General features: G+C 43.4%; 1 protein-coding gene and 1 long non-coding RNA gene across 3 annotated transcripts in view; one reads left to right on the top strand and one right to left on the bottom strand.

The window, feature by feature from the left end:
* Positions 1 to 939: 939 nt before the first annotated feature.
* Positions 940 to 15130, bottom strand: LOC121715490. The gene is made up of 3 exons (XR_006033607.1): positions 15045 to 15130; positions 7667 to 7920; positions 940 to 1111 (listed from the first exon to the last, which is right to left on the bottom strand). It is a non-coding gene; the product is annotated as an uncharacterized LOC121715490 (long non-coding RNA).
* A 130-nt stretch (positions 15131 to 15260) lies between these two features.
* The window catches only part of efna5b (ephrin-A5b), a 94959-nt gene continuing 83588 nt past the window's right edge, over positions 15261 to 26631 (top strand). For both annotated transcript variants that reach the window (XM_042101678.1, XM_042101677.1), the window contains exon 1: positions 15261 to 16353. In XM_042101678.1, coding sequence (XP_041957612.1) covers positions 16229 to 16353 — 125 coding nt within the window. In that variant the 5' untranslated portion in view covers positions 15261 to 16228. The remainder of the gene's footprint in view (positions 16354 to 26631) is intronic.

Here is a 26631-nt window from a genome sequence, read left to right as displayed (position 1 = left end):
TCTTCCTTAGGAAGTGCTAATTCTGGTTCCATGCTGAGAACAAACTGTGTCTATGTTCAGAGCCCAATGCTGCTACTGTAACTGGCATCCCCTTCTCACTCCGTGAGTGAAAGTTTAGTCTGGGAGGGAGGGCACCAAAGTCACTCCTGAATGATGGCAGGAGACGCGCTTCATTTGAGCCACCACCCGCTTAGCCTGCTGGGAAATAACAGTAGGCCTCTCTGTCCACAATTCCAGTGGCAGCACAGGCACTAGTATAGGCAGCAGTGTAGGCAGCAGTGTAGCCACCGGCATTTCACTTGCAGTAACTTAAGAGGATGAGAGAACTATGCTAGCTGACCAATCACCTCTTAGAAAGATTGCTAAACTTAAAACACTTAGAGGCACATCAACAGGTTTTATTTCCAAAGGAAAGTTGTGATGAATAATCCTGCATACTACATTATATCAGATGATAAATGCCTAAACGGTTATTGCAGAGAATGTATAATTACATACAGTATATTCTATAGAAACCCATCGCATGCTGGTCACTGAGATTGTTGAAATGCAAATGGGTTCTGTGACATTTTAAAATAAACATCTCATACCCCCCCTTACACACACACACACACACACAGACACACGCAACAATACACATATCACATACCGCCACAAGCAGCCCCATTAATTAAGCATTATTTGGACTGTAACCTTTCAGCACTGTTTGTGAAACAGCCATCCCACTGACCTTTCTTGGTAAAGAGTCCCCTGTTCCAACTTTCTGCATGGGAACAATCTTCATTCATTGTGTCCTGTAGACTTACAGCCACTCTGCTCCAACAGGGGGGGGGGTGGGGGTGTAAGGTTGCTCAGTCTTTGTGGTGTGACGTCGCCACTTTGATCACTTTCTCTGCAGAGGGCGAGCCCCCAGCATCACGGAGCAGCACACATGTTTGATTTATGATTTACGCCTTTGAACAACAGTGCGGGGGGGGGGGGGGGGGGGGGGTACATGAGGCTGACACTGGCCCTCCATATGTACTGCTTGTTCTTTCCACGCATGCAATTCAGTCCTTTACACTTCAGAGGCATGTGCCATGGGATTGAAAACCTCCAGCTTCGCTCGTTTCTATTCAGATGACATAGTCCACATAAAACAGTTGTAATGTAGGCCTGTTGTAATGCTACACACCCTCCGAACAAACACAAACAAAGCAGTGCTATGAATATCTGTATTTACAGAGGACAATGTAATGCAACAGATGCTAAATCAGGGAGATGAAACACAGCCACAGCCTGCAGAGCCATGGGACGACTGCGCTCACTTCAGAGAAGAGCATAAATAGCTCTTACATTATCTAACTTAACGCAGCACTCCATAAGGAGTGTATTTTGGGCCGGAGCGCTATTCATCACTCTGAGTGCACAGACATTAAGGGCACATAAACAAAGTGGCCCACATCTCTTCACTCACACAGCAGGCTGATAGAACACACAGTGGGGTGACACAAGTCTTGAACAGTGTCAAAACATGACCAGTGAACTAAAATATGCTTTCTTTTAAAAATGTGTAGACACTGTAATGTCATCAAGTCATAGCATGCTGGCAAGTGCATTGTGCACACGTGAAATGCGATTCACGGAGTAATACAAATGGCTTCTTCTGTATTTAATCACAGCGGTCAGCAACTCATTTCTCATGAAATACAGACTTTTCAGTGTTTAGGTGTTTGTGCTCCATAGTTAATCCTCTGCTTGCATGCTGGCACGGCTTGTTTCTATAATCGGCATTTTGCCTGCAAGTGGTCCTCCTAGTTATGTGCTAAAATCAGTGTGTTTTTCAGTGCCATTGCTGGCCCAATAATATTTACCACGGCATATTTTCCAGACTACAGATACAGTTTGGCATGATAAATTCAACTTTTACTGAAACCTTTGTGCATTACAATAAGACAGTCTGCTTTTATGTAAATGATTATCTTATTGATCCAGCTACAACTGGACTCAGGTCAGAGAGTTTCTCTCATAATCCTTTGGAATAATGCCTCCACATAACTGCTCATTGTTTCCACTGCGCACAGTTCCCACACCTCATCATGAACCTGGATAAAGGTTGGTTGTTTGAGATATGCCAGCACACATCCATCATGAGGATCCCTCACATCCATCAGGACAGGACTACAGGATTGTGCTTTTCTGGCAACAAAATGAAGAAAGCAAAATCAAACTCTTTTGGAAACCCAGTTGCATGCATTGATGGCAAAGATTCTAGAACAGAACTCTGTTCTAGAATCTTTGATTGACGGGGTGGAGGCCCCTCTAACTAGAAAAGGCCCAACGAGGGCCTCACGGCCGGGTGGATCCACACGCCCCTGACTCTCTCTCATACATCCTCATTTGCGTGCATACCACAGACAGGTAATTCTTTACCTGAAAATTAGTTTTAAACTGAGATTTAAAACTTCTGCTAACAGAACAAAAGGACCCTGGCGCAATAAGCTCATCACTCCCACTCCTGCTGACAGTGACTGATGGAGTCAAATCTGCTCGGGTATATTTTGGCCACAAGCTGTGTTATAATACAAAAGGCAAAAAACTCAACCCTAAATAGGCGAATTTCATCTGTCAAGAAGTGTTCCAAGGCAAGTATTCAAACAAAGACATGAATCCCCCACTCAAAAGAAGCCAGAGAATGAGATATATTTTCTTTTTTTTCCGATTTGTGGCCTGAAATACTCCAAATATGTATACTATAAAAACTCTTGCCTGATACGTTATTACTGGTCAGAATGCCATGTTCACACCACTGTGTTCTGTGTCCAAATGAAATAGGCCATAATGGCTCAAAGTGTTTTTAAGCTCTCAGTTTTGACCAGATTCAGTACTCTGGCGTTTGTGGCCTTTCCCTGTCAAGGGCTTGAGTAAGCTGCTTTGTTTCTTCAAGGTTCAACTCACTCACATTTCCCTAGATGCCCAGAGGAGGGCTTGCTATCGGAGAACTGTCACTGGTTTCATACGCTCCCAATAGCAGGTGGGCTCTTGTCTTGCTTGTCTGGCCGTAGGCTGCACTTGGACAGGAGTGACATGGCTTTTTTGAAACACGACAAAAGTGTCAACATGAAGGATGTAGCATTAATAAAAATATCTTCGACTTAAAACAATACAGGCACCAGGCATTCTGTCAAAATAAATATGAGAACATGTACAGAACTTGTGGAAGTGACTTGTCTGGAGGTTGTGTAGTATTTCAACAGCTTGACTTGGTGTTTATTTTATTTAACTGCCATGCACTGTCATTGCATTATTACATGATTTGAAAATGACTAGACATTGAAACATGGTGGAAAGCAAAAAAAAAAGAAGAAGAAGATATATATATATATATATATATATATATATATATAAAATCCTCATCCCCACAAGATATTTACAACTCCTGATAGCAAACAATATCACAAAACCAACACATCCAGTTAACTTATCTTCACACATGTAAACAAAGATTTCCTGTTTCAAAGCAGTTTAAAGGGGCCATGGTGAGTTCCTGTTTCAGTTTGGTCTTTCTGTTGCCCTCCTGTTGTTTCCCTGACTCACAATGACAGGATCTGGGAGTCCCATACTGAGCGACACGACCCAATCCCATTAAAAGACTAATCAGCCCTCCACCAGGACAATATTCCTCGCCCCAGTTAGCCCAAATCAGAGGAGAGGGTCTTTGTGGGGGGGGGATGATTGGGAGAGCTTCACCCACCGCGTCTGCTGCCTTTGATAGTGACAGGAGAGATGGCTGGGAACGGCAGAGACAGGGACCTCACCGCGCGGCCAGCCGGACTCTCCTGGGGCAGGCAATTAGTGCGCGTGGCATTCCCTGGTGACATCGCGTGCCGGCCACTCCAGCGGGGCGGCTGATGTGACACTTGAAGCATCTCCTCTAACTGCCATTAAGGCTGTGAGAAGGACAGACTCAAACACAGCCAGATGAGAGAGAGGGATAAAGTCAGGCCCCCCTCAGTAAACAGATAAATAATCTGGAGAGGATCACACAAGGACAAAAAAGGCCAACGAAAGGCATGACAAGACTGTAAGTGTGGTAAACCAGCCACTCCCTTGGCTCTGCAGGAAACCACACAGGCCTGGTTAGATTTCATCTTCAGATAGCGGATCCATGAATCATGACAGTTTAGCGCGAGGGTGTTTTATGATGCAAATGATCTGGTGTAGTGGGAGCCCTGCGCTGACGCTGTGAAAAAGCTTGTCCCTGCCAGATCTCGATCATCTATCCGAGCCATTCTAATATTTCTGTTTGATCTGTCAGTGGAAGGAGTACACTCAAAGTCCCCATCCTGTCAGCAGATGACACACATAATTAATGGCCATGTGGGTAATTTGGCATGGTTGGACGCCAAAGTCCTTGAGCTCCTCGGAGACTTGCAGTATTCGAAAAGAAAGTGCAGTGATCCAAGACGTGTGCAATAATCTGATTAAACTCTTGAGGTCTAGACATGGTTATGTTCTGCCGGCATGTTGTGGATTCATGTGAATCATTTTAGTTAGCTGTAATGTAACATATGTCTACATTTAGGCTGTAGAACATAAATCATTGTAGTTTTCAGCTCAGAGCACCAAACAGTCAAAGAGACAGAGAGAGAGAGAGAGAGAGAGAGAGAGAGAGATTAGGAAAAATAATAAAAGTACAAAAGGGGTATAAGAATGACACACTATACAAAGCACTGTGAGAAAACAGAGTCGCTTAAGGCGCCATCTTGAATTTCAGTCTAGTCCACAGTCTTCATTTGAACCATGAGATTTATTTTGGAATGATCTACCACATATAGCCATCACCTCCCTGAGTCCTCATTGATATTAAGAGGGTGGTTGGAGATTGCACTGTCAGAGTGAATCCATGTGTGGCTTTAAAAGTCTCTGATAGCATAATGTAATGTTTACAGTGATTCGTCTGAAATGAAGACTAGATCTTCTAGTAAGTTCCATTTACAGTGGATCAGTGGGTGTGTTTTCACTCCCTATATTATATACTCCCTATCTTTCAGAATGTCAGTACAAAATCTCACACATTTCTATCACACTTACCATTTCTTGATGTCCTACTCTTGCTATGATTGTGTAAAGACAACTAACCGACTAAGGATAATCTATGAGTTTACAAGATATTATGTTGTCATCTGTGTGTATACACTTCGGTAAAGGTGCAATCCTTGGACAATAATAATCCATTGCACTTTTGCCCAATTTCAGTGAAGTTCTCTACACATTCCTGTAGTGAATTTTTCCACTTTGCATGATAATTGTTGCATGTTTGCATGAAAATGAGAAACAAGCAGTCACACAAATATTATATTATCGCCAGAATTTAGGTAGAGCTAATTGCCAGAATTAAGAATTGAACCGTTAGCATGTGTGCACAAGATAATTGTATAGAATTGTCAAAAAGGAGCCCCCTCCTTTTCACCTGTCTAAGGTCCTATAAGCTGTTAAAAGACTGCTGTGTGCAATACAGACTTTGCGACCACACTTTCACCTGCACGCACCTTTTACTTATTTGTTTGAAGGGTGTAATTTTATTGCTGTGTATGTGTTTGTCTTGTGTGTGTCTTTGGTACTATTTGGGATTTTAAGTGTGGGTACTATATTGGTACAGACCGTCACCCCTCTTAAATGGTTTGGCACAAGACTTAATTGGGTAATTGGTGAGTCTATTTAAAGGCGGGTTTATTTCACACCAGGAGGATAGACTGGAAACACAGGAGAACCAGGAAAACACACGGAAGAGCTTGAGGTCCAGAAATCAGCGAAGTCGTAGAGTTTAATGTTTGTTTGTTTAAATGTGAAGTTAACCTTGCTTGCTGAGGCAAGGATTAAGTGAGGTCCAAAGTTACAAGGTCGCCTTGTTTGGACAGCGAGCCTGAAAAGAGTAGGTTCCTGATGCCTAGTTATATGGCACAGTACCTGTTTGTAGACTGAAGAACCCTGCATTTCATGTTTGGACTCCAATTGTGCTCCTGGATCTGCCTGTTAATTTTGGACAATAAATGACTATATTTTTGTATGGAACTGCTGTCTCCTGCCTTTCCTCAACACCATCTTATCCAGTGGCGCACCTCCCTAAACGTGGGGTGGTCGCCTCGGTCCCTCACAAGAATGTGATATTTTGAGTGCATAAAAGGTTGCATAACATAAGACCATGTTTAGAATGCAGTTCAGGCTAGCTCTGACTCATCAGCAATTGAACGATTCACACATTACATTCCCTATATAAAGGAGTACACACAGACACAATTGTGTGACTGAGTAAATCAGGACTTAATTGGAATGAAACTTACATACTTTCTCTGTAATGTCTGATGTTTTCTGTCTGCCAAAAGTCTACTGGTTGTGTATTTTCTGGCGACTAACTCGTTGCCTTAATCTTATCTTTTTGTTTCTCAACATCATTGTCTAACCAGACGTCCATAGCCGCCTCTAATTAAACATATATTTCAAACACAAAAAATGATTCTGTCCTGCCAGGAAGTCTGCTATCACTTTTCTTGTTGATATCTGAGGGAATATTTAGACTGGCGTCCAAAGCACTTGAGATGTTTTCAAATGAAGGAAATACTCATAAATATTGTAGCGTGTCTAATATCCTAAAAGTAGTGGTCTAAGTTCCTAAATGTGTATATGGTTCTGATAGGCTCTGTTACCTGGGCCAGGGTTGGGGTACCGCCCCCTTCCGGGGTAATGTGTGTAGTTTTGGGGGAAACAGGTAGTGGAGATTACAAGGAGGTGTGTGTGAGTTGGAGCTCCTAATCGTGAGTATAAAAGTGTGTTCTTGTGGCGTGGCTGTGGCCGACAACAGTCATCGTTAAACCCGGTTAATGGTAAACTGTCTCGTCATTGGCACCGAACGTTACAATATTATTAGCTGCCGATCTGGACAAGAGTTAAGTTGTGAATGAGAACATGCCAAGCAAAACCTATAGCTGAGGGCCGGAAAGAAATAAGAGCCTGAAATGACTGAAATAGACAAAAGTACAAGTATTCGCCCTGAACTCAGTGAGGTTACAGTCAGCTGGATTTTTCTTTTCTTTTCTTTTGTTTGGAAAATACAGTGAACCCATCTAACAAACCAATCGGTCTCAGTTTGCTTTGCCTTAGAATTCAGACTTCAGGCAGTGTGAAGCCTGCACACAGCTATCACTATAGCCTTGTGCCCATTCACATCTCTCCATCCAGGACATTGTCATAACTTACACATTTGCTGTCATTCCACTTAATTGATTGTGAGAGGACTTATTCATTTCCTCTGGCAGTTTTATTAAATGTTAAAAAGAACACTTGCATGCTGTGTACACTGTGACATTATTGTGCTTTTATCATTGACAGATAGTCTTAACTCGGTGGTTGGCTTCCCAGAACAAAGTGAGAGGAAAATTAACTTGTAATTACAGATTAATCTTCTTTGCAGATACACAATGAAATCAGAGCTACAAGTCATTCATCTATTTTTTTGAGTGGAATCCCAGTGAAGGGTTCAACTTATTAAGATTCTGCTTTTTAATGACATGAAAACTAGTCTCAGAGATAGTATCCATCCATTGTTCACATCAAAGCTTAAAGGTCTATAAAACCCTCTAAACTCTAGGAAACTCTAACAACAACAAACCTAACTGACCTTACTTACCTCTGTCTTTGTTGGTGGCTTACTCTCTTCTTCTCTAAAGCTCTTGAGAGTTTGTTATTTAAAACCTCTCAGCCTCCCTGGCTGTTATCATTTCCTTTACTTACAGCACTCCAGCTTGTGCTTTGGTGCCATGAGCTCCAGGGAGGCTAGCGTTCCCTCCCATTAGCATTAGCTCTCTGAGTCAGCCTGCACTGGTTCCAGTCCCAGCAGATGTGCGATGGTAATCTTTGTTTACCCTTCAGAAGATGTTTGGGCTTTGTAAAAAAGATAATAAATACATTTAATAAAGAGGATTACGAATGCACTTCGAGTGAAACATGGTGTGTACAAATCCTTTTCAACTCCAAAAAGGCCCACCTAAACTATAAATGAATCAAGTGGTCCATAGTATTCAATGTGTGCATTCAGTGGCGTCATGCCCATTGAAATAAAGGGGGCACGTGCCCCCTCGGATTTTTCCTCCCTGATAATTTTTTTGATCATAACTTGGTTCCTATTATGCTCCATAATAAGCCAGAGCCTATAACGACTCAAATGAGGAATTCTTCTGGATGCGTAATAAACCGTAGCAAAATAGCCGAAGACCGGTCAACATCAGCCCTTTTCCTAAAATTGGTGTCTGTGTATGTTCCCGTAACAACTCACACGTGCATTGAGCTTGCAATGTTTTGCTTGTGTTGAACTGTTAGCCTACAGTTAACTTAAGGCTACAGTTTGAACAGTTGAACTGTTACAGTAACAGTTTAAACAGATACAGTCAATGGTGTTGAAGTGGTAGGTAGTCTAGCTAAGCAATAAAAAGTAGTGGAATTATTTGTGGTTGACCAGGAAATTTTGACTTGGTGATCAAAAAGTTAAAACTATGGATTTGATGTTGGCCGCGAATTCAGAGCATTACGTTAACATTAGCCTATGGTGTCAGTGTAACGTAGCCTAGGCTACTCTTACAAATATTTGGCAAAATCTCCTGGTTCAATTGTTTTCAGTTTCATAGAAACGAGGGTGTTAAATTTGCAGTGACTACAAAATCCAACATTAGGCCTACCAAGGCATCGCGTTGGATGTTTCTCCACTTGTTCTCTTCACGTAGGCCTATCTGGCAGCTAATCCATGTAGTGAAAAGGGATAGGCTACCCGTTCAAAAGGAGGTCTAAAGATGTTTTATATAAATAGGATCACTATGACCGTGATGTAGAGGGCAAGAAAGTATAATAGTCTCTCTCATGTGCTCATAACTTATCATCAAGTCACTTGCTCATGATTTGCAGGTAACTAACGAATGAGGAAGCCTATTGTTTACCATAATGGTAATGAAAAATGTATTACTAGTAGTGAAATATTCAAATATTTAGTGTTAACCATACTCAGCACTGAAACCTGTCAAACTTCTTTCAATGTCCTTCATCACATGAATTAAGATTAAAATAATTTAATTTCTGATCACCACAAAGTCAGACCTCAGCTCCTTGTTTAATGTAAGATTGTTCTTAGGTCACATATCAATCAAATCATAACAACTGCAATGATACTGTTTTTAAAATCATGTGTAGTAGGCCTAAGTGTAAATGTGTGTGTCTAAACATGCTTTAATGAGCTTACACTGAGCTGAATTTGAGCTTACAGTTCTTTCACCAACCTATGTATTTTACATTAACTTGCAAAATAGATACTTTAGCTTAGTCCTCAGATAGAGGAGGGTTGCTGCTTGCTCTGTTAAGGTATTTCTGTCCCTTCCAAACTGCATTGAAATGGTATGTTTAGCAGCCAGAATTTCAAAATTTCCAGGGGGAGAAATACCCCCCCCCACACACACACACACTTTGGCTTGCATGGCGCCCCTGTGTGCATTAAAGGAAGAAGTATTTCTTTCAGCAGGATGTCATGAGTAGCACTTGTAATATTTTTTTCTGGCATTTGTCATGCATAATCAGGCTGGTGGTGGGGTGTAGTTGTATCGCTTGAAATGCCAGACAGCTGCATGCACAGCAGAGGGGAACTAAACAAGGTTTCTGTAGCAGAAACATCAGTGGAGACCTGGAGCAGGACCACTGCAATTTCCCATCATTAGGAAGCCCAATACTCTCTTTCTCTCTCTCTCTCAAATACATACACACACATACACACACACACACACACACACACACACACACACACACACACACACACACAGAGAGAGAGATACACACACACACACACACACACACACACACACACACACACACATGCAGAGACAAGTTAAGAAATTAGGACAAGAGTTAAGAAATTATGCTCGGATTTCATACACATGTGCCTTCTCTCTTGCAGAGTTCATAATTATTTTTTTTCATAATGAATTTACTATATACAAACATTACACACACAAGCACACGCAAATGCACACACACACACACACACACACACACACACACACAGGCACACAAACACAAACAGGGTCTATACTAATCTGCTGATACTTTTACTGTTGTAATGTGATGGAGGCCACATAGATAGTAAAAAACATATTGTTAAGAGCGATCTCCATGGAGAAAGAGAGGAGGAACGTGTGTCGTAAAGGAGGAAAGCCAGGAGAGGACACACGCCAGGAGATCGCTGCTTAACAATATGTTTTTTACTATCTATGTGGCCTCCAATCACATTACAACAGTAAAAGTATCAGCAGATTAGTATAGACCCTGTTTTGTGTTTGTGTGCCTGTGTGTGTGTGTGTGTGTGTGTGTGTGTGTGAGCCTACAGCTTGTTGCTCCCTAATAGCATTGACTGCGCCCAGTATTGTGACATTTCGACATCATCTGACATAAATTTCACATAATCGAATCACAAAACAGATATTTCTAACACTCCTAATGCATTCCAGTGGAAATGATGATGTTGTTAAGAAGATGCACATGATATGTGTTTGTTGGATCCAGGAGGCTGGTGCTGTCATTGTCCTCACTCATCCCACCCGTTTCCCCTGAATCACCCCCCACCCCACCTCTCATAAATCAGCTGCATCTAGCACAGGCTGCCAGCGCTTTGTCTGAAGAGATATTTGGCAAACTCTGGGTTTCAGAAACCATATAAACTATCTGTAATGGCACTACAATTGGCAGCATACGACGGCACGCTGGGCAAAACTGGGCGGCCGAGTCTGCCAAAAGCATACAGCGATGACCAACCAGAATAAATTCTATATTGAAAATAAAAAGGAAACATTTGGAAGTCAAATTGGAACGTGGTTCACAGCTGGCTACGCTTCACAATAGCATTTTATTACCTCTCACTAGCCAGACGGCACCCGCTTCCCTTCTCTCCTCAAGTCTTTTCTCTCTCTCTCTCTCTCTCTCCCTTTCTTTCTCTCTGTCTCTCTTTCTCACCTTCATTTACTAAAAATAAAATGAGTGTGCTAATAGCTGTCGCAGGCCATGAATCTCTTCATCATCAGTATTCAGCTGGGTGTAAGCCTGAGGAAATAGATCCAGTTAGCACATTGCATCGATTCCCCCACCCCTCTCCCAGGACTGCCTCCTACCCAAGGTGTCTTTTCAGTGACATAGGATGCCATGGCGATTTGGTTTGTAATGGCTTTAGTGCATTAGTGAAGTGTGATAATAAAATCTCAAATTCAATAGAGAGAGAGAGAGAGAGAGAGAGAGAGGGAAAGAGAGAGAAAGGTGCAGAGTGAGATGAAAGGAGGGCATAGAGATAGACAGACATTTCATATCTACTGCTGTTGCCATTTTGGTGGAGCTGAAGGTTGATAAGAGTGTGAAATGGCCAGACAAGTGACTTTGGACTGAAGTCAAAAATTCTCCCCTCTAAGAATGTCTGGATGCTTTCCAGATACTTTCTCCACCATACTTGCAATATTTTGTTTTTTAGATTATTGATAGTTTCAATTATTTGGCTGGGAAGACCCTTTGGCTCCCAAGATATGGATGATTTGAGGAGAACGAGCTGTGGTATAATGTGAAAAGGATGTGGTATGCACCACGAAACAAGTTCACTGTGCTAGGCTTTTCTTGTATTGATTTTCATTCAACAACGTTTTCATCAAAAGCAAGAAAGTATAGGGAGAAACACAGCTTATCTTAACAGTACAAGCCTAGCCCTTTCTGTAAGAAGATATGCAATCGAGAACTGTCTGTTATCTCTTCTCACCGGAGATATCTATGATTTGGGGCTTGGGGCTTGATTGTTGAATGGAGATTTAGCTTGAAACTGGACGGCATGTCCAGCTAGCCTGTAGAAAGGTAAGGAGTGCCATGGGAACAGGTGTGCACTGTGTTCATTCCAGCAGTGTGTGAGCCCCAGAGGATACTTAACGTAAACGTGTCTGTGCTGAGGTGTCCGGTGAATTGGAGGGGTGGTGTGTCTGTTCTGCAGTTGTTGCACCTTGCACTTAGTCTGCTAATTAAAAGAACCATTTGGCCTGTGAGTCGGAGTCAGCCAAGCGTGAACGTCTTGATTAATGGCTGATTAAGAAGCACTCCGAGGAGCCTGCTCACAGCAACCCACAGCAGAGCAGATAACTCAGGAGGAATTGTATTGTATGGTTAACCTAGCTGCATGTCCTTTGGCACATACTGAAACACACACTTTTCTGCAGCACACTTGGGCACATTACCCCTAGCTCCCACACACCTGGTCACCTGAACCCAAGGCACACTTTTGAAACTTGGCCTAATGTTTAGCCCGCAGACATAACAGAACGTGGCCATCAACCCATCTACAGTGAACAGAACGGCTCTGCTGATCCACAGATAGATAGATAGATAGATAGATAGATAGATAGATAGATACTTTATTGATCCCCATGGGGAAATTCAAACAGAGGTGACAACCCAAAGAGTGTAACTTTAATATGATATTCATTTAAAACACTGTAAAATACTGTAAACAAACAAAATACTGTAAAAAAAGGAGTTATGCTATTTGAGTATGATGTTGGCTGGATCAATCTATCCTGAATGCTAACTGGCTTTAGAAACACATGTTTGTTTCCTGTGATTTACACCGTGGACAGTCAGTGGGTGTGCAGCTGCACCCTGTCACCAGCATTTCCAGCTGTGTCTTAGGCAACCACTCCCAATTATTAGAGAAAGTCAGTTTAATCACAGATAAAATATTTAGTTCCAGATTAAATCTGCCTAAAGAATAAATCGCATTATTGTCACTGACCCTAAGCTAGCCTGCAGAGCAGAGCAAAGAGAGTCTGGATAGTGACCTGGCACTGTAATTGACTCCCTGTATACAGTAGACCAAAGGAACCGGGCAAAGCAGGAGCAGTGCTTGGCCTCTGAAGGCTAATACTAATCCTGGAGCTGTTCTCACAGCTCTCGGCAAAGTCACTCGCCGTGATTTTCACTAATGTGACCCGCCGGCTGACCTTGTCTCGTGCAGCTGCGAAATCAATCAGAAGAAACATCTATCATTAACGCAGCGCCGCTGACTCTTTTTTTTCGCCCTCTTTTCTCCTCTTCTGAGCGTAACAATCCATCAAAATAAATGTGCTTCTGGGATGGAGTTCAAAACTCACTTTTATTTCCCATTGAAATGCACACTCAGGCCCCGTGTTCGGGGGAAAATGATATGGTGTATAAAAGTAATCAAAAATGCCCATTGTGATTCTGATTCTGGGAGTTGTAGGAATGGACTGAATCTCAGCGTCCCAGAGCTGCTCCGATGGAAACAGCGGGAGGTCCCGTGTGTGTGTGTGTGTGTCTGTGTGTGTGTGTGTGCATGTGTGTGTGTGTAAGGAGGAGAGAGAGAAGAGGCAGAGAGGGAGTGTGTGTGTGTGTGTGTATGTGTGTGTGTGTGTGTGTATGTGTTTGTGTGTATGTGTGTGTGTGTGTATGTTCTGTGTGCTTGTGTGTGTGTGTATGTATGTGTTTTTGTGTGTGTTTGTGTGTGTGTGTATGTGTGTATGTGTGTGTGTGTGTGGGTATGTTCTGTGTGCGTGTGTCTGTGTGTGTGTATGTTCTGTGTGTGTGCGTGTCTGTGTGTGTGTGTGTGTGTGTATGTGTGTGTGTGTGTGAGAGAGAGAGAGAGAGAGAGAGAGAGAGAGAGAGAGAGAGAGAGAGAGAGAGAGAGAGAGAGAGAGAGAGAGAGAGAGGAGGGGAGGGGTGGCGGGGTTCTGTGAGTGTGGTGTGGGGTTGGTAAAACAGCTCTTGTAAAGTGGGTGTGAACTTGGCAGAGCTCTGCCCTCCCCACCACGGACAGTGACCAGAATTACACTGGCAACCGAGGGACAGAGCTATGAGGTCCTGCTAAATCAGCCAGAGGTATCTCCTACTGTGCCTGTCTGAAAAAGAAATACAGAGCTAACTGAGCTAATCAGAGAATCAACTAGCCTCACCAGCCTGGTCGGAATAATGAAAATTAATTATTTGTATTTATAAATGCTAAATAATGAATTATCTGATTATATAAATATACTTTTACCAAAGAAAACTGTTTTGGTTAGATTTTCATGACAGGGAATAACTGCATAATACTACTAAATAGGATCAACTAACAGAACCTTTAATCCAGGTTTTTAAATGTCATTAAAACACCTTCTCAGCAACACATATGGCTACATGCAAGTGCGATTATTTCCGTTAAAAGGGTATTAAAACGGGATTGTAGCATGTCAAGAATTGCCTTGAGAGGGGTGGTGCAAACTGCAAACCTACCCGCACACATGCCTGTCTTCCACTGCGTGGCGTATAAGGCTTTTGGGCAGGCTACATGTGCAGATTCACGCACGCGCGCGCGCGCGCGCACACACACTCACTATCAATTAATTGCAGGAAATTCACAGACCACTCGCGCAGCCCTTCAGCAAAGGCCGTTTATTGTGTGGGCAAAATGTTCTATAGACGTCAAATATTTTTTTGTCCTCGCACAAGTTTCCAATTCTCCAATGCTTTGACATGTTTAATTACACAAAACAACTTTACAATCATGTGCGTTTGATGCACTATGATAGAGAGGTCTCGGTCTGTAGAACAACCTTACAGATACACAACAGCTGTAGGCTACATACTACATTTGATTCCTCTTGTATCAAACTCAGTTTCCCCAGTATATTTTCTCAGCATATCCAGCTCAGCATTTGTCTGCTAGAACGTTATTTCGACAGAGCTTATTTCTGCTTACTTTATTTGAGCGATGCAAATAAATGTTGAATCAGAAGTTAGCTTCTGCATTTCCGACGGATCGACAGCTGCAGTCTATCTGTTGAGCTAAACGTCAACTAAACAGTCACTTGAAATTGGTCCCAATGTAGCTATTTTATCGGTCGTACTTTTGCACTGAGAAAGTTACGAATGTCACTTCACTCTAAAATGGAATGGGACTTCCAAAAGCCTCCAAAACGTCAGGATAATTTAAATTACGTCTCATAATAACTCACCATAAAGCCAATCTGTAGCTCATACCAATATGTTCTTGTAGTCTATGTAACTGGTACTGTCATCTGGCAGTTCTTCGGACTTCGAAGCCAGATACCTTTCAATAATTGAATTAGTTTAGGTTAGAGGAGGGGTTTTGTTTTGTTAGCGTAACGCCCATTCAAATTTTAGACCAATGGGACGGTTCTGCGTTCGCCCGAGAGCGAACCCACAGTTGCGGAGTCGGCGAGTGCCTGGCAGGCTCTGGTCTCACCTTAATTCCCCGAACCTGAAACTAGACTGAAATAACACATGATCTTCATCTGATTTCTTATTCCTCCCATAATAAGGATGGTGCGCAGGAATGTTGACATTCGACTCCGGGACTTCTTCGCCAACTGTATATCTTTCTACTTGTAAGAGAAGGCATTTCCACTCTCGCCCTAGAGAAGGACTCCTCCCTGCTTCATCCTTGACACTTTCAAGACATCGTTGAGAGAGGATACAAGCTCCGCTCGGTGCGTTCGTTGAGATCAGAGGGACATTTGGACATGATACGCGATTGTTTTCGGCGCTCCTTTATGGCGCAGTGAACTTGAACGGGGTGAGTGAGTAAGCAGACAGCACGGAGCAGAACCGAGTCACCGACACGGGAGACACGTACGATGTTTTTCTGATTCCAGGACTTTTAACCTTGCGCTGTTGATTGTTTCTACAAGCATTTTATGCTGTGGCAGCCATCAAACATAAAGACATATTTTCTGAGGAGATCACGGATCGCCTGATCTATGATGTGATACTGCTTCTTACTCTCGCCTTGCATTTTCATTATTTGGACACAACACATTTTCACACTATTGCAAACAAGCTGAAAACGTATTGCAATACGTGACCGAAAGGTACATATTCGGGTATAGACATACCGATTTAGACCAACAGGAGTGACTTTCGATTTTGGTGACAGCACTGCCCTGTCACTGCTGTGCCATTCATACAAAAAGTGAGGACTTCAAGTTATCCCTCAAGCGAACACAGATTCTTGGGCACAGCATTTGCAGATATCGTTAGCTGAAGCTGACATTCATAGGCACCAGCTGGCCTTTCAATGTGAGAAAAAGCGCAGTGAGCGCTAAGGTGTCACATAGGCTGTAAGAGCAGCATCCCCGGGTTCACATCGAAGGAGTACGTGACGAACTTTACTGTAGTTATGCTGCAAGTGGAAATGGTCATTTTCGTCTGCCTGGTCCTTTGGATGTGTGTATTTAGCCAGGAGCCGAGCTCCAAGGTGATGGCTGATCGCTATGCCGTCTACTGGAACCGTACCAACCCCAGGTAAGTTTTTTGGGAAAAGCGCGGACTCCTGCGCCGAGATCACGTCACTGTAACGTAAAGCAATTAAAGCCCAAAATACATGTACGAAAAGGGTCTTGACAGCTAAATGCATTATAATGTCAAATAACGGCTACTGGTGCTTAGAGTACACTAGCAGTCATCGCAGAAGGCGCCATCCGTAGCCGACCATTGCACATTTGAAATAGGTAACATAAAATATGTTAGTAGGCATATGAAATTTGGCCGGATACATAGCAAAAATATCCTTAGCCTACATTACACAGTTGTCTCGTTGAAATGAAAGAAACTGCGTCGTGAATGTAATTCAGGTAGCAGACTTGAAACAGCATATGTTGTGGTTTACGCAAAAGTCTCTCAACACAGACAACATATGACAACTTTACCTCAGTTTAACATGCTATTGTCCATGTTTATGTAACAGTGTTACGAATTTCTTCTTTTCTATAACTGCTTTCGTGAAGAATGTGTGTGACAAGCACAGGTTTGTTTAACCTGCGGTCCACCATCGACTAGTTGTCATTGAGTTGAATGATCAAAATATCACGTTTTTCCTAGGCCTACAGATCTATTTTCGCGCCTCATATGTTGATTTGTCCCGGTCCTTTAGAAACGACATTAAGAGACAGTGTGCAACACCAATCACAAAAACGTTCAATTTTTCTTGAGTTTGTTAAGTGACAACAAACAGAATAAAAGCAATACCCTAGTAGTGAGAAATGAAATATTACAATGTGCGCAACGATGGACCTGCCCATGTTTGAGCTGAGAGGAGGGGGAATACACGAAAAAAGAAGAAACTTATGAAGAAAAAAATTTAAGATATGAATATCATTTGTCAGATTCCTCATACTTCATAGTTCACGTGAAAATGTGTAGGCTTACTACTTTCTTAGTAGCCTACATTTAGCGTCACATTTCTATATCGACAAAAGAATCAAATGTTTGTGGAAATGTATACTGACTCTCACTTGTTCATTCGCGGCGTGCGCTCTTCTTCGAAGAGGCAATTTCACAGAGACAACTAGCAAGAAAGTCAATAATTTGTCGAAATTACTTGACGGAAGAACAAATATAATATTGAGCACCAGTAAAGCCTACAATGTGACCGGGTTACCAATAAGCAGATCAGTATGCTTTACTGCTACACAACAACATGACAGAAGTGTATGATCACTGAATTATTTATTATCAAATTATTCAGTTCAATGTTGCGTAAACCTGGAGGAAAATATTTAAAAACTGAGACTTAATTTATTACTCTGAAAAGAGAAAATAAAGTCATTCGTCTTGCCTTTTCCCGTTCATTGTCAAAGTTTTGACCACAACGTATAAAATTGCAATACAATAAAAAGTAAGTTTGATACAGTGTTGAGACAGAAATACCTGAATTAGTTTTTGGCACACACCTCACTTTTGTCGAGAAGTCTGTTTTGTGCATTTCATTGTCATGAAATTCTTTCTTTCATTTTTTCTTTCTTTCTTTCTTTCTTCCTTTCTTTCTTTCTGGATTTGATAGACACTACTTGGAACAAAGCAGATTTTGTGAAAGTATTTGTAAATGTGTACCTTCAAGGTCTCTACATAGCCTTTGCCTTTTGTGCATTCAAGAACTGAGCTAATTCTGCCTTTTGAAGTTACTATATTGAGTTCCTCAGTCAAAGGGTCAGCGTAGTTTCACTGTTGTTGAATGTTAGCAAAAAACCTTGGTAAATGTACAGATTATCTCTATAGACACAGTTTTATTTTAGAAATCCAATAAACAAATAAATTATTTAATTAAATAACATCAAAGACAAAGATTATACAGAAGGCTTCGAGTGCATTAATCACGGATAGTTCTAGTTTGAATTAAAAAAAAACTTTAATCTAAAATAGAAAACCACTTCGAGAAAGATTTTGAGTCCAACAAGAGACAGAGAGGCAGAAGCAGGCCGTGGTGGAATAGGGACAGAGATGGGAGAGAGCAGAGGCCACTCGGTCAGCCCAGATCTCGGGGTGGACGGGGCGCCTGCACGGTCCAACCCGCGCTATCTTCTTCTCAGAGGGGCCTATGTGCTTATTTGTTCTCTGCATAGTTCAAACACAGTAATGCAAAGTCAAGTTTAATCAGATTGGTTATGCTGATGGACAGATTTTCATTAGTGTACACATTTTTTTAAAGAAATGTTGACTGGTGCTTTTTGACTTTAAATATGATTCCTTCCAGATGTGCCAATTGGCCCCTTTGCTTAGGGGACAAACTTACCAAATAATAATAGCTTGAGATAAAAAAAAGTTTTAGCAAATTCAATCCTTTGCCTTCTCTGAAAGAACATGAGTGCCCAGTTATTTGAAAGACTTTCATCCGTTTAACCCCTGTCTCTTTTAAATATGAGAGATAAATTGTTTCCTGCATCTCATCTGTTTCTGAATTTGCCCTTTTCCGGAGGAAAGGAAACAGTTTTATTTTTTGCAGAGTGGATAGACTGTGTTGCTTGTGTCTCGGCTGTTGTTACTTCAGTGGTGCTTGTTGGGCCACAGGGCAACTTCAGCTGGCATAAGAGGTAAGCAGTGGAACGAAAGGCCTAAGTGAACAAATATGAAAGCAGAGCCTGAACAAATATGGTTGCGCTCATTCCCTTACACCGCTGTATGTGTCACCGAGGTCAGATGGACCAAAAAAAAACATCTTTGCCTTCCCTCATGCCTACAAGCGCTTGGACAGAGGGCAGGAGAGCAGAAGTGTGGCGTAGAGCAATCCTCGGCGGGGCCGAGCGAGCCAGACATGGCGGCCTGGTTAACAGACGGCAGTGTGTGTGTGTGTGTGTGTGTGTGTGTGTGTGTGTGTGCGTGCACGGGCCTCCTCTCATACGCTGTGCTGGAGAGGAGAGGACAGCGTGCTGTTGTTCTGTCACGTCCACAGAGTCGGGCGCTGAGTCGGGGGCTGCTGGGGTAACACCTCAGCCAGGGGAGAGAAGCTGTGAAATGCTTAATTAGCCTTAATGAGTTTGGGGTGTGTGTGTGTGTGTGTGTGTGTGTGTGGGTGTGTGGACTTTCTGGCGAAGGCTTAGAGCTGGGACGGGTCCCTCATGGTCTGCAGCTCCGTTGTCAAACGGTCAAGGCGCGAGCCGAGAATGGCTTTCTCTCTCATTCACTCGTGTCTCTTTCTCTCTGTTGGTGCCCATTGCTTTCTCCTTCACTAATGCACACACACACTCTCTCCCCCCCTGTTGTTCTGGCTCTTGTCTTTTCCCAGAACCATGCTGGGCTGAGAAAATGAATGAATGCAAGTTGGATATTTGAGGATATTTTCTCAGAACCTCCAGCTGGGCTGTCTAGTTTGGGCTGCAGACACACTGAGGTCACGTCTGTCGGAGGAGCGGCCGGCAGGACAAGAGATGGCCGTGTGTTTGGTAGCGGTGTCCGGCCACTCTGTCGCCTGGCTATGACACTGTGGGCCGTTTGAGGACAATCCCACACAGCAGGTCCATCCTCATCTCTCAGAGCTCCTCTGAAAGTCAGAGTCTAGTTTCTGACACTGTGGGGGTGTGATATGATGGTCTAATATCAGCTAGAGAGAATTCAAAGTACACAACTGTAATGGCAGTGTTTCAGAATTGAATTCAATTTGTGGTGGTTGGTTTGTAGAATTAACTTGAATGCAACAGTTTTTAACAAATTAGCACAGCGTGGTTATGATGCTAACCAGATTTACTGTAAGCACAATTTAGTACAACCTGGAAAATCATTGTGTGGTGGTCAATGTTGATATTGTGGTGGGCCGCCACAAATAAGTCAATGTATGGGAAACACTGAATGGTAGTATTTGCAGAACCTGTCTTTGTCTATGTACAGTTCAAGCAGGTTGACCCAGTTGCCTGAAACATTAAGTACCAAGCTACCATTGAGAAAATGTCGCTATCCTCAGCTAAAGGGAGTGGTTTCAAAAGCACTCGGTTCTCGGAATTCACCACAGAGATGCCGCACTGAACGGTTTGGTGGAATATCTTAACATTTGCTTATTTTCCTGTGAGGTGGTCTCTGTTTTTTTTCATTCTGTTATCTGTTATCTTTTAGGCAGAAAATATGAGTGTGATATGTAATCTTGAAACAGTTTTTGGTCCAAGTACTATAATTACATGCTAGTTTTGTATCGTTTTAGGAAGGGTCCAGTATTACTGTTCTTTGTGTCTGCTTTTAGTGGCAAGCCTTCAGAAAATGGTTCCCCCCCCCACACACACACACACACACACACACACACACACACACACACACACACACACAGAGGCACTCAAAAACCCGCCATGTTGAGTCTCTAATCTAATCCCCTCACAAGGGCGTCTACCCTTCTCTACCCTTCTCTACCCCTTGTCTTTTTTGTGCCCTTTTTCTTTTCTTTTTCATTGCGTTCATCTTTCTCTCTTTTTGGTGCTTTATTCTTTTGATACTCTTCCCAAAAAATATGACCGCTTGGTTTATTTTCTTTGCCGCTCCCTGTCCCTTACTCAGTGGGGCTCCATTGGGGATCAAAGATTGACAGAGCGAGAGTTCATTAGTGTAGACTAATCAGTCCTGGACGGAGGACGCGGAGGAACGGAGGACTAGGGGCAGGAGGAAAGAAAAACAACACTGTAAAAATGTTTATAGTCCGGCGGAAGGTCTGCTGGAACAGCGGCATACACGGTGAAGCTAGCTCATGAAATCGAGAAAATGAAATCACTCTCCTTCAGTAGACTTTCACTTCACTTGTGCAGTTTTTACGAGTGTTTTTGTTGTTTTTCGATGATAATCATGATTCCAAGTACAAGAGGCAGAGCTCTAGGAGCAGACTCAATATTTCTCTAAGAGAACGTTACTCACTTTATGGTCAGGGTGTCCCAGAATTTTTTTTTTTTGTGCTGGAAGACTGTTCATTTTTTTTTCTAAATATGAAGCCATTTTATGCAGTTCAAACATGGCTGCTATTTTAGACCTTTCGTTGGCATTGCGTTTCATCAACCTTTGCAACATATCATTAATGGCAGCTGGGCTCAAGTGAACAGAGGGTGCCGAGAGAGCTGAGTTTTTGAAGAGTGTGTGTCCTGTGTTTTTGAAGAGTGTGTGTCCTGTGTTTTGTGAGTAGACTATGGAAATGACGAGGATTAGCTGTCCATGAGCGAGTTTTAGAGAGCTGGAGGTGACCAGTGAGCTGCACTCTCTTTTGTCATGACGAGGACAATACAGGATCCAGCTCAGGGGTCACTGTGTTGTAATTGTTCCTCTGTGACGCTGGATAATCCAGCTGAATGAGATGAGAGATTTTTTTTGTTGGATGTATCTCACGGACATTGAATATCCCATAGCTGAGAATTAATTTGATACTATATTAACGATCATTTCTGTGTTTATGAAGCCTGTCCGCTGTTGGAGTGTGTTGTGGCTTTTGTCTGGCAGGTTGTCTTAGGCCCAAGGCTCTGTACCATACTGCTGCACTCCTCCTCCCAGCCACACAGTGGTGCTGCTCTGGATCCTGGGGGCCTCTCCCCCAACCCAGAACTGTCACTCATCTCCAAGCCTTCCCTATCAAAGCCGTGAGACAATGGCTTGTCTTCCCCTCAGTGAACACAAAGATGAGTATAAGAAAGAAGCTGGTGACACAATAGATAGCTGGTCTCTTCTCTCTATGGCACCAAAGCTGCTTTACATGGCCTGTGTCCACGTATTTCCAGGGGATCGAGTCACCCCATGTAATACTGAATGCTCATTGGCTGCCTGCATTCATCTAGTGTTGTCTAGACATTCTGGCTCAAGACTGGAATAAATGCTATTGTTTAATTATATCTCTTAACTGTTTTAGATCATGTTTACCGCAGTAACGTTAACCCAGGGAGGGCTCTTTGTCTCACATTGCATCTCGGAAATCTCATTTCTATTCATGTTACCTTATTCGTCCCTCCGAGGCAAGGCTAGCTGTTTTCTTAGCTTCCCTAAAATTATGTTGTAACGTCATGCTTCTTCCTCGCTTGAAATTTGACAAGAGTAAGACCCGTGCTGGTGGTAAAACTGGAAACTGGAACCACTTGAGACTGACAGTTTTCCAGACACATTTTCCAAGGATAAGTCTGTCGGACATTTTCCATACTTTTGGATGTAGACAGCATTTTTTCCCTAATTTTAAGTGTGAAAAAATGTGTTTTTATGTTCAGTGTTATGCATTGTGAAAAATATGTACTTTTGGTTTGGATGGTACCAGGTTACTACGTCTATAGAGCTTGTTGACTTAAGTAGAATCTCTGTTAGGCTTTGTTGAGTGTAGCAGTCAGGGTTTGTTTGGGACAATAGGAATGTCCGCTGCAATGAATGTAGGACGACGCCAATGATTAGTAATTACCAGCAGGTCAGTATAGTCATTGTTTGGAACAGAGAGTTTGTCACTTAATCTGGTTTTTGTGAAGGAATTTAGTTTGACCTAAAATAGTCTGCTGTACTTTTCCTAAATGAGTGTACTGCAGCGTGAGCCAAAATATCGGGACAGTTTATCACGTTTGGTTTCAGTTTTGTTATTTAAAAACAAGGAAATTGCTGTTTTTCTCTAAATTATGCAGTGTCAACCACAACAGCGATGGCCTAAAAAAAAGTAAAAAAAAAAAAAAATCCACAATGGTGTAATTCTGAAACAAAACACAACTTTGAGTCCTCTCTCAAACCTTAATTACACAAGTTTGTTTTAATTGCATCTTCACAGCCAATTGTGTCGATCCTCCCTCTCCTGCTGAGAGACAGAGCCAGAGTGGCAAACAAACTCGTAAACAAGCACTCAGTCTATCTGGCTGTCGGGCCACAGAGAGCAGGGCACCAGAGCACAAAGCGGCCCACTTCCGAACGTGCCGTAAATATTGACCGGGTCGCTGCCGCGGCCGGGGCCGCTAGCGCCACAGCCTGCCGCAGCCGAGCAGAGCCTCTCTCACTGGACACCACTCAAGCGGAGCTCAAAGCCTGCCATTGTTCCTACAGGCACTCGCTTCGCCACTCCATGGGACAGCCTGAAAGTATGCATGTATTAGCAAAAAAAAGTGTTGAAGGAGAGAGAGAGAGAGAGAGAGAGAAGAGAGAGAGAGAGAGAGAGAGAGAGAGAGAGAGAGAGAAGGGGGAAACATTGGTGTGGAGTTCACGGCTGAACTTGTTAAGACACTCTTCTTAGAATGGGTGAAAGCAGCGGTGCACAATGCAGGGCAGAAGCTTATGTGGAAATGGAGGGCTTGGAGAAACGAAGGGAGAGAGAAAAACAGAGCAAAAAGCATTGAGAGGGGGAATGAAAAAAAGAGGTAGAGAAATATCCAGAGACAAAGAAAGAGGTAGGGAAAAGAAAGACGGAGAGAAAATCCATATTTATGAGAGCAACCAAATGAAAGGACACAGATGCAGGAGAGGTGGAGAACATGAGAGAGACATGGGGAATATTTGAAGTGACTTGGTTTGTAGTGGCTGTCTCCATGATGTACAGCCTGTAGCTATGTTCTGCACATGAGTGAATATCTAGCTTCACCTACAGTTATGTACTTTTTTACATCCGTACGTGTATATATGTGCCTGTGTGTGTGTGTGTCTGTGTGTGTCTGTGTGTGTGTGTGTGTGTGTGTGTGTGTGTGTGTGTGTGTGTGTGTGTGTGTGTGTGTGTTTAAACAGTTGTCTGATACTGTACATGTGACGCGAGGTGTCGTCTCGATGTACCCTGCGTATCACGGTCCACCCGGAGTAACTCCAGACGCCTCGCTACGCCGCTTCATCCCAGCACTGGCAGCCGTTCACAAGGCAGGGTGTCCAGTTGCACCCCCCTACACACACACACACACACACACACACACATGCTGACCCCCAGCAGTCTGCTGTGCATCTGCCCAGGGCGGATGGGCTCGGGAAAGCACACAGGGCAGGAGTCATGTGGAGCAGGGCATCGCCTCCCTCGGCTGACAAATGTCTCAAGGCCCTTTTGTTTCCTCTCGGAATAAAGTATCCCTGTGGCTTGTCTCTGTCTCAGCGTCTCCACGGACTGGTTTTAATTGTGATTAACAGTAAGACGTGCCCTAGTGAAGGAGGTCGTCGCTGAGAGGCATTCGACGTGTTTTTTACGCCATGTGCCATTTTTGGTAAAAGTCTCGGCTTTCTGTTAGTCCCTTCTCCTTCTTTTCCCTGAGCCCAGGAAAAACAAACACAGCCAGTCCAGATTTCAAAGGAAATGCCTATGAGCCCAAGACAACTGAGCTGCAATCACTGCACTTCTACGTGGTGGCTCTACACGCAAACGGAATGAGCCATTTTAAATTAATTTAAAAGCAATCTCTGGAAGAAATAAAAAGGGCCATACACACTCAGAAAAACACATTATTTTATGATTTTTCATTTATATATGTGTATAGTTAAATAAAAAAAACATTTTCTGGAAGATTTGCTGCTGTGCCACTGTTTTTCTTTTTCATAGTGTTGGAAGTTTTGAGTAACTGGAGTAAATCCCTTCCCTATTGTTCCACACTCAACCTGGATTTTCGCGCTGTTCACTTCCTCTCCTGGTTTTGGCGCGTATGGCAGGGCTGGGGGGGGCAGGGGGGGGGGGGTTAGGATCCCCTCTCCCTTTGAAAGCTGCTATCAGCCCCTCCATTCATGAGCTAATAGCTAGGAGTCAGTGAGGAGTCTTAAGAAGCCATCAGATCATTGTGCTGTGACACTAAAGCTCTTCCTCCACAGCCCCCCGTCTTCCTCTCCCCTCCCCATAGAAACCTCCAGCCTCTCGCTGGGCATTCATATTAATCACCTTTAAAAGCCTAATGAGATAAATAAGGCTTAGGGGGAGCCCCAAAGTGCCTTAAGTCCATTGGATAAACACAGGTGATGAATGCTGCCTGGGGGCTGGCTGTGCGCTCTGTTTTCTCATGAGATGTGCACACACACACACACACACACACGCATGCAGACACACACACACACACACACACACACACACACACACACACACACACGCACGCAGACACACACACACACACACACACACACACACACACACACACACACACACACACACACACGCATGCAGACACACACACACACACACACACACACACACACACACACACGCATGCAGACACACACACACACACACACACACACACACACACGCATACACACACACACACACACACACACACAGTGTTATTTTTTTCCTCTCTCCTTTGGGTCGAGTTTGCCTTTAGTAGGTCAGTAGGAAGTGTGATTTTCCCCTCCGTCAGGGTTTTAAATTCTGCTTTAAGGGAAGTGGGGCACAGAGGCGGATGGGGTGCAGAGCCAAGAGTGCGTAGGAGACACAGGGTATATGTTTGGTTGGACATGGGCGCGCAGGACTCTCTCTCTCTCTCTCTCTCTCTCTCTCTCTCTCTCTCTCTCTCTCTCTCTCTCTCTCTCTCTCTCTCTCTCTACCTCCTCTGTTCCTAATCTCCTGCCTGCTCCTTTCTGCTCGGCAGACCGGGCCCTAAAGCGATGCCAGCTGGGGTTCTCTCTTTCTGCTAATCAGGGATTACTGGCCCTTTAAATTTTCTGTAATAAGTCGCGGGCTTTAGGGGGTCCTGCTGGGAGTGTCCCAGGGTGCGGAGTGCTCGACTTAAAGCGCCGTGTTGTGGCTGGAGCGCAGGGTGACGGTTGACTAAGACAGACAGCCCCCCCCCCCCCCCCCCCCCCCGGGTGGACGCCTCCAGATGGACAAGGTGAAGTAGTCAAAGGCCAGGCAAGGCCAAGGGTGCGCATTAGCCAACACACGCATGCTTTTTGGGAGGTGGAGTAGGGGGTGGTTGGGTGTCCGGCACGGGACGGAAAACAACATGGCAACTGCGCTGTCGTCACATCGTCACGGTTTCAGCAGCGACAAAGAGGGAAGCAATCGTCTCAAAATTGTGTTTTTCACTGACATCAGCCTTTTGGGATTTTAATTTTTGTTTTGATGTTATGATTGTATTTTGATATTTTTCCAGATTTCCAACCCCCCGCTCAAAATTGTCATTGATTAAAGGAAATCAATGCACTGCTGTGAGTCATCCTCTAAACAATAACATCAGCTACAGACGTGCCACCAGTACACTGCTCAGTCGCTCTGTTGAAACTGGGCCCATGCCACATGAGGTGGAAAAAATTCAAAATTGGAGCGATTGAACAAAAAAAAAAAAAAAAAAAAAACAGGCTAATCAAAAATTGGGGGCTGGAATGTTTTCCTATACAAAAGACATATAAATGGCTGCAGCTGGGATACTCCAAACA

Source organism: Alosa sapidissima, chromosome 8 (assembly GCF_018492685.1).
Source record: "Alosa sapidissima isolate fAloSap1 chromosome 8, fAloSap1.pri, whole genome shotgun sequence".
NCBI classification, from domain to species: domain Eukaryota; kingdom Metazoa; phylum Chordata; class Actinopteri; order Clupeiformes; family Clupeidae; genus Alosa; species Alosa sapidissima.
Note: the sequence above shows the minus strand (reverse complement) of the source record. Positions and strands in the feature narration are given on the sequence as shown.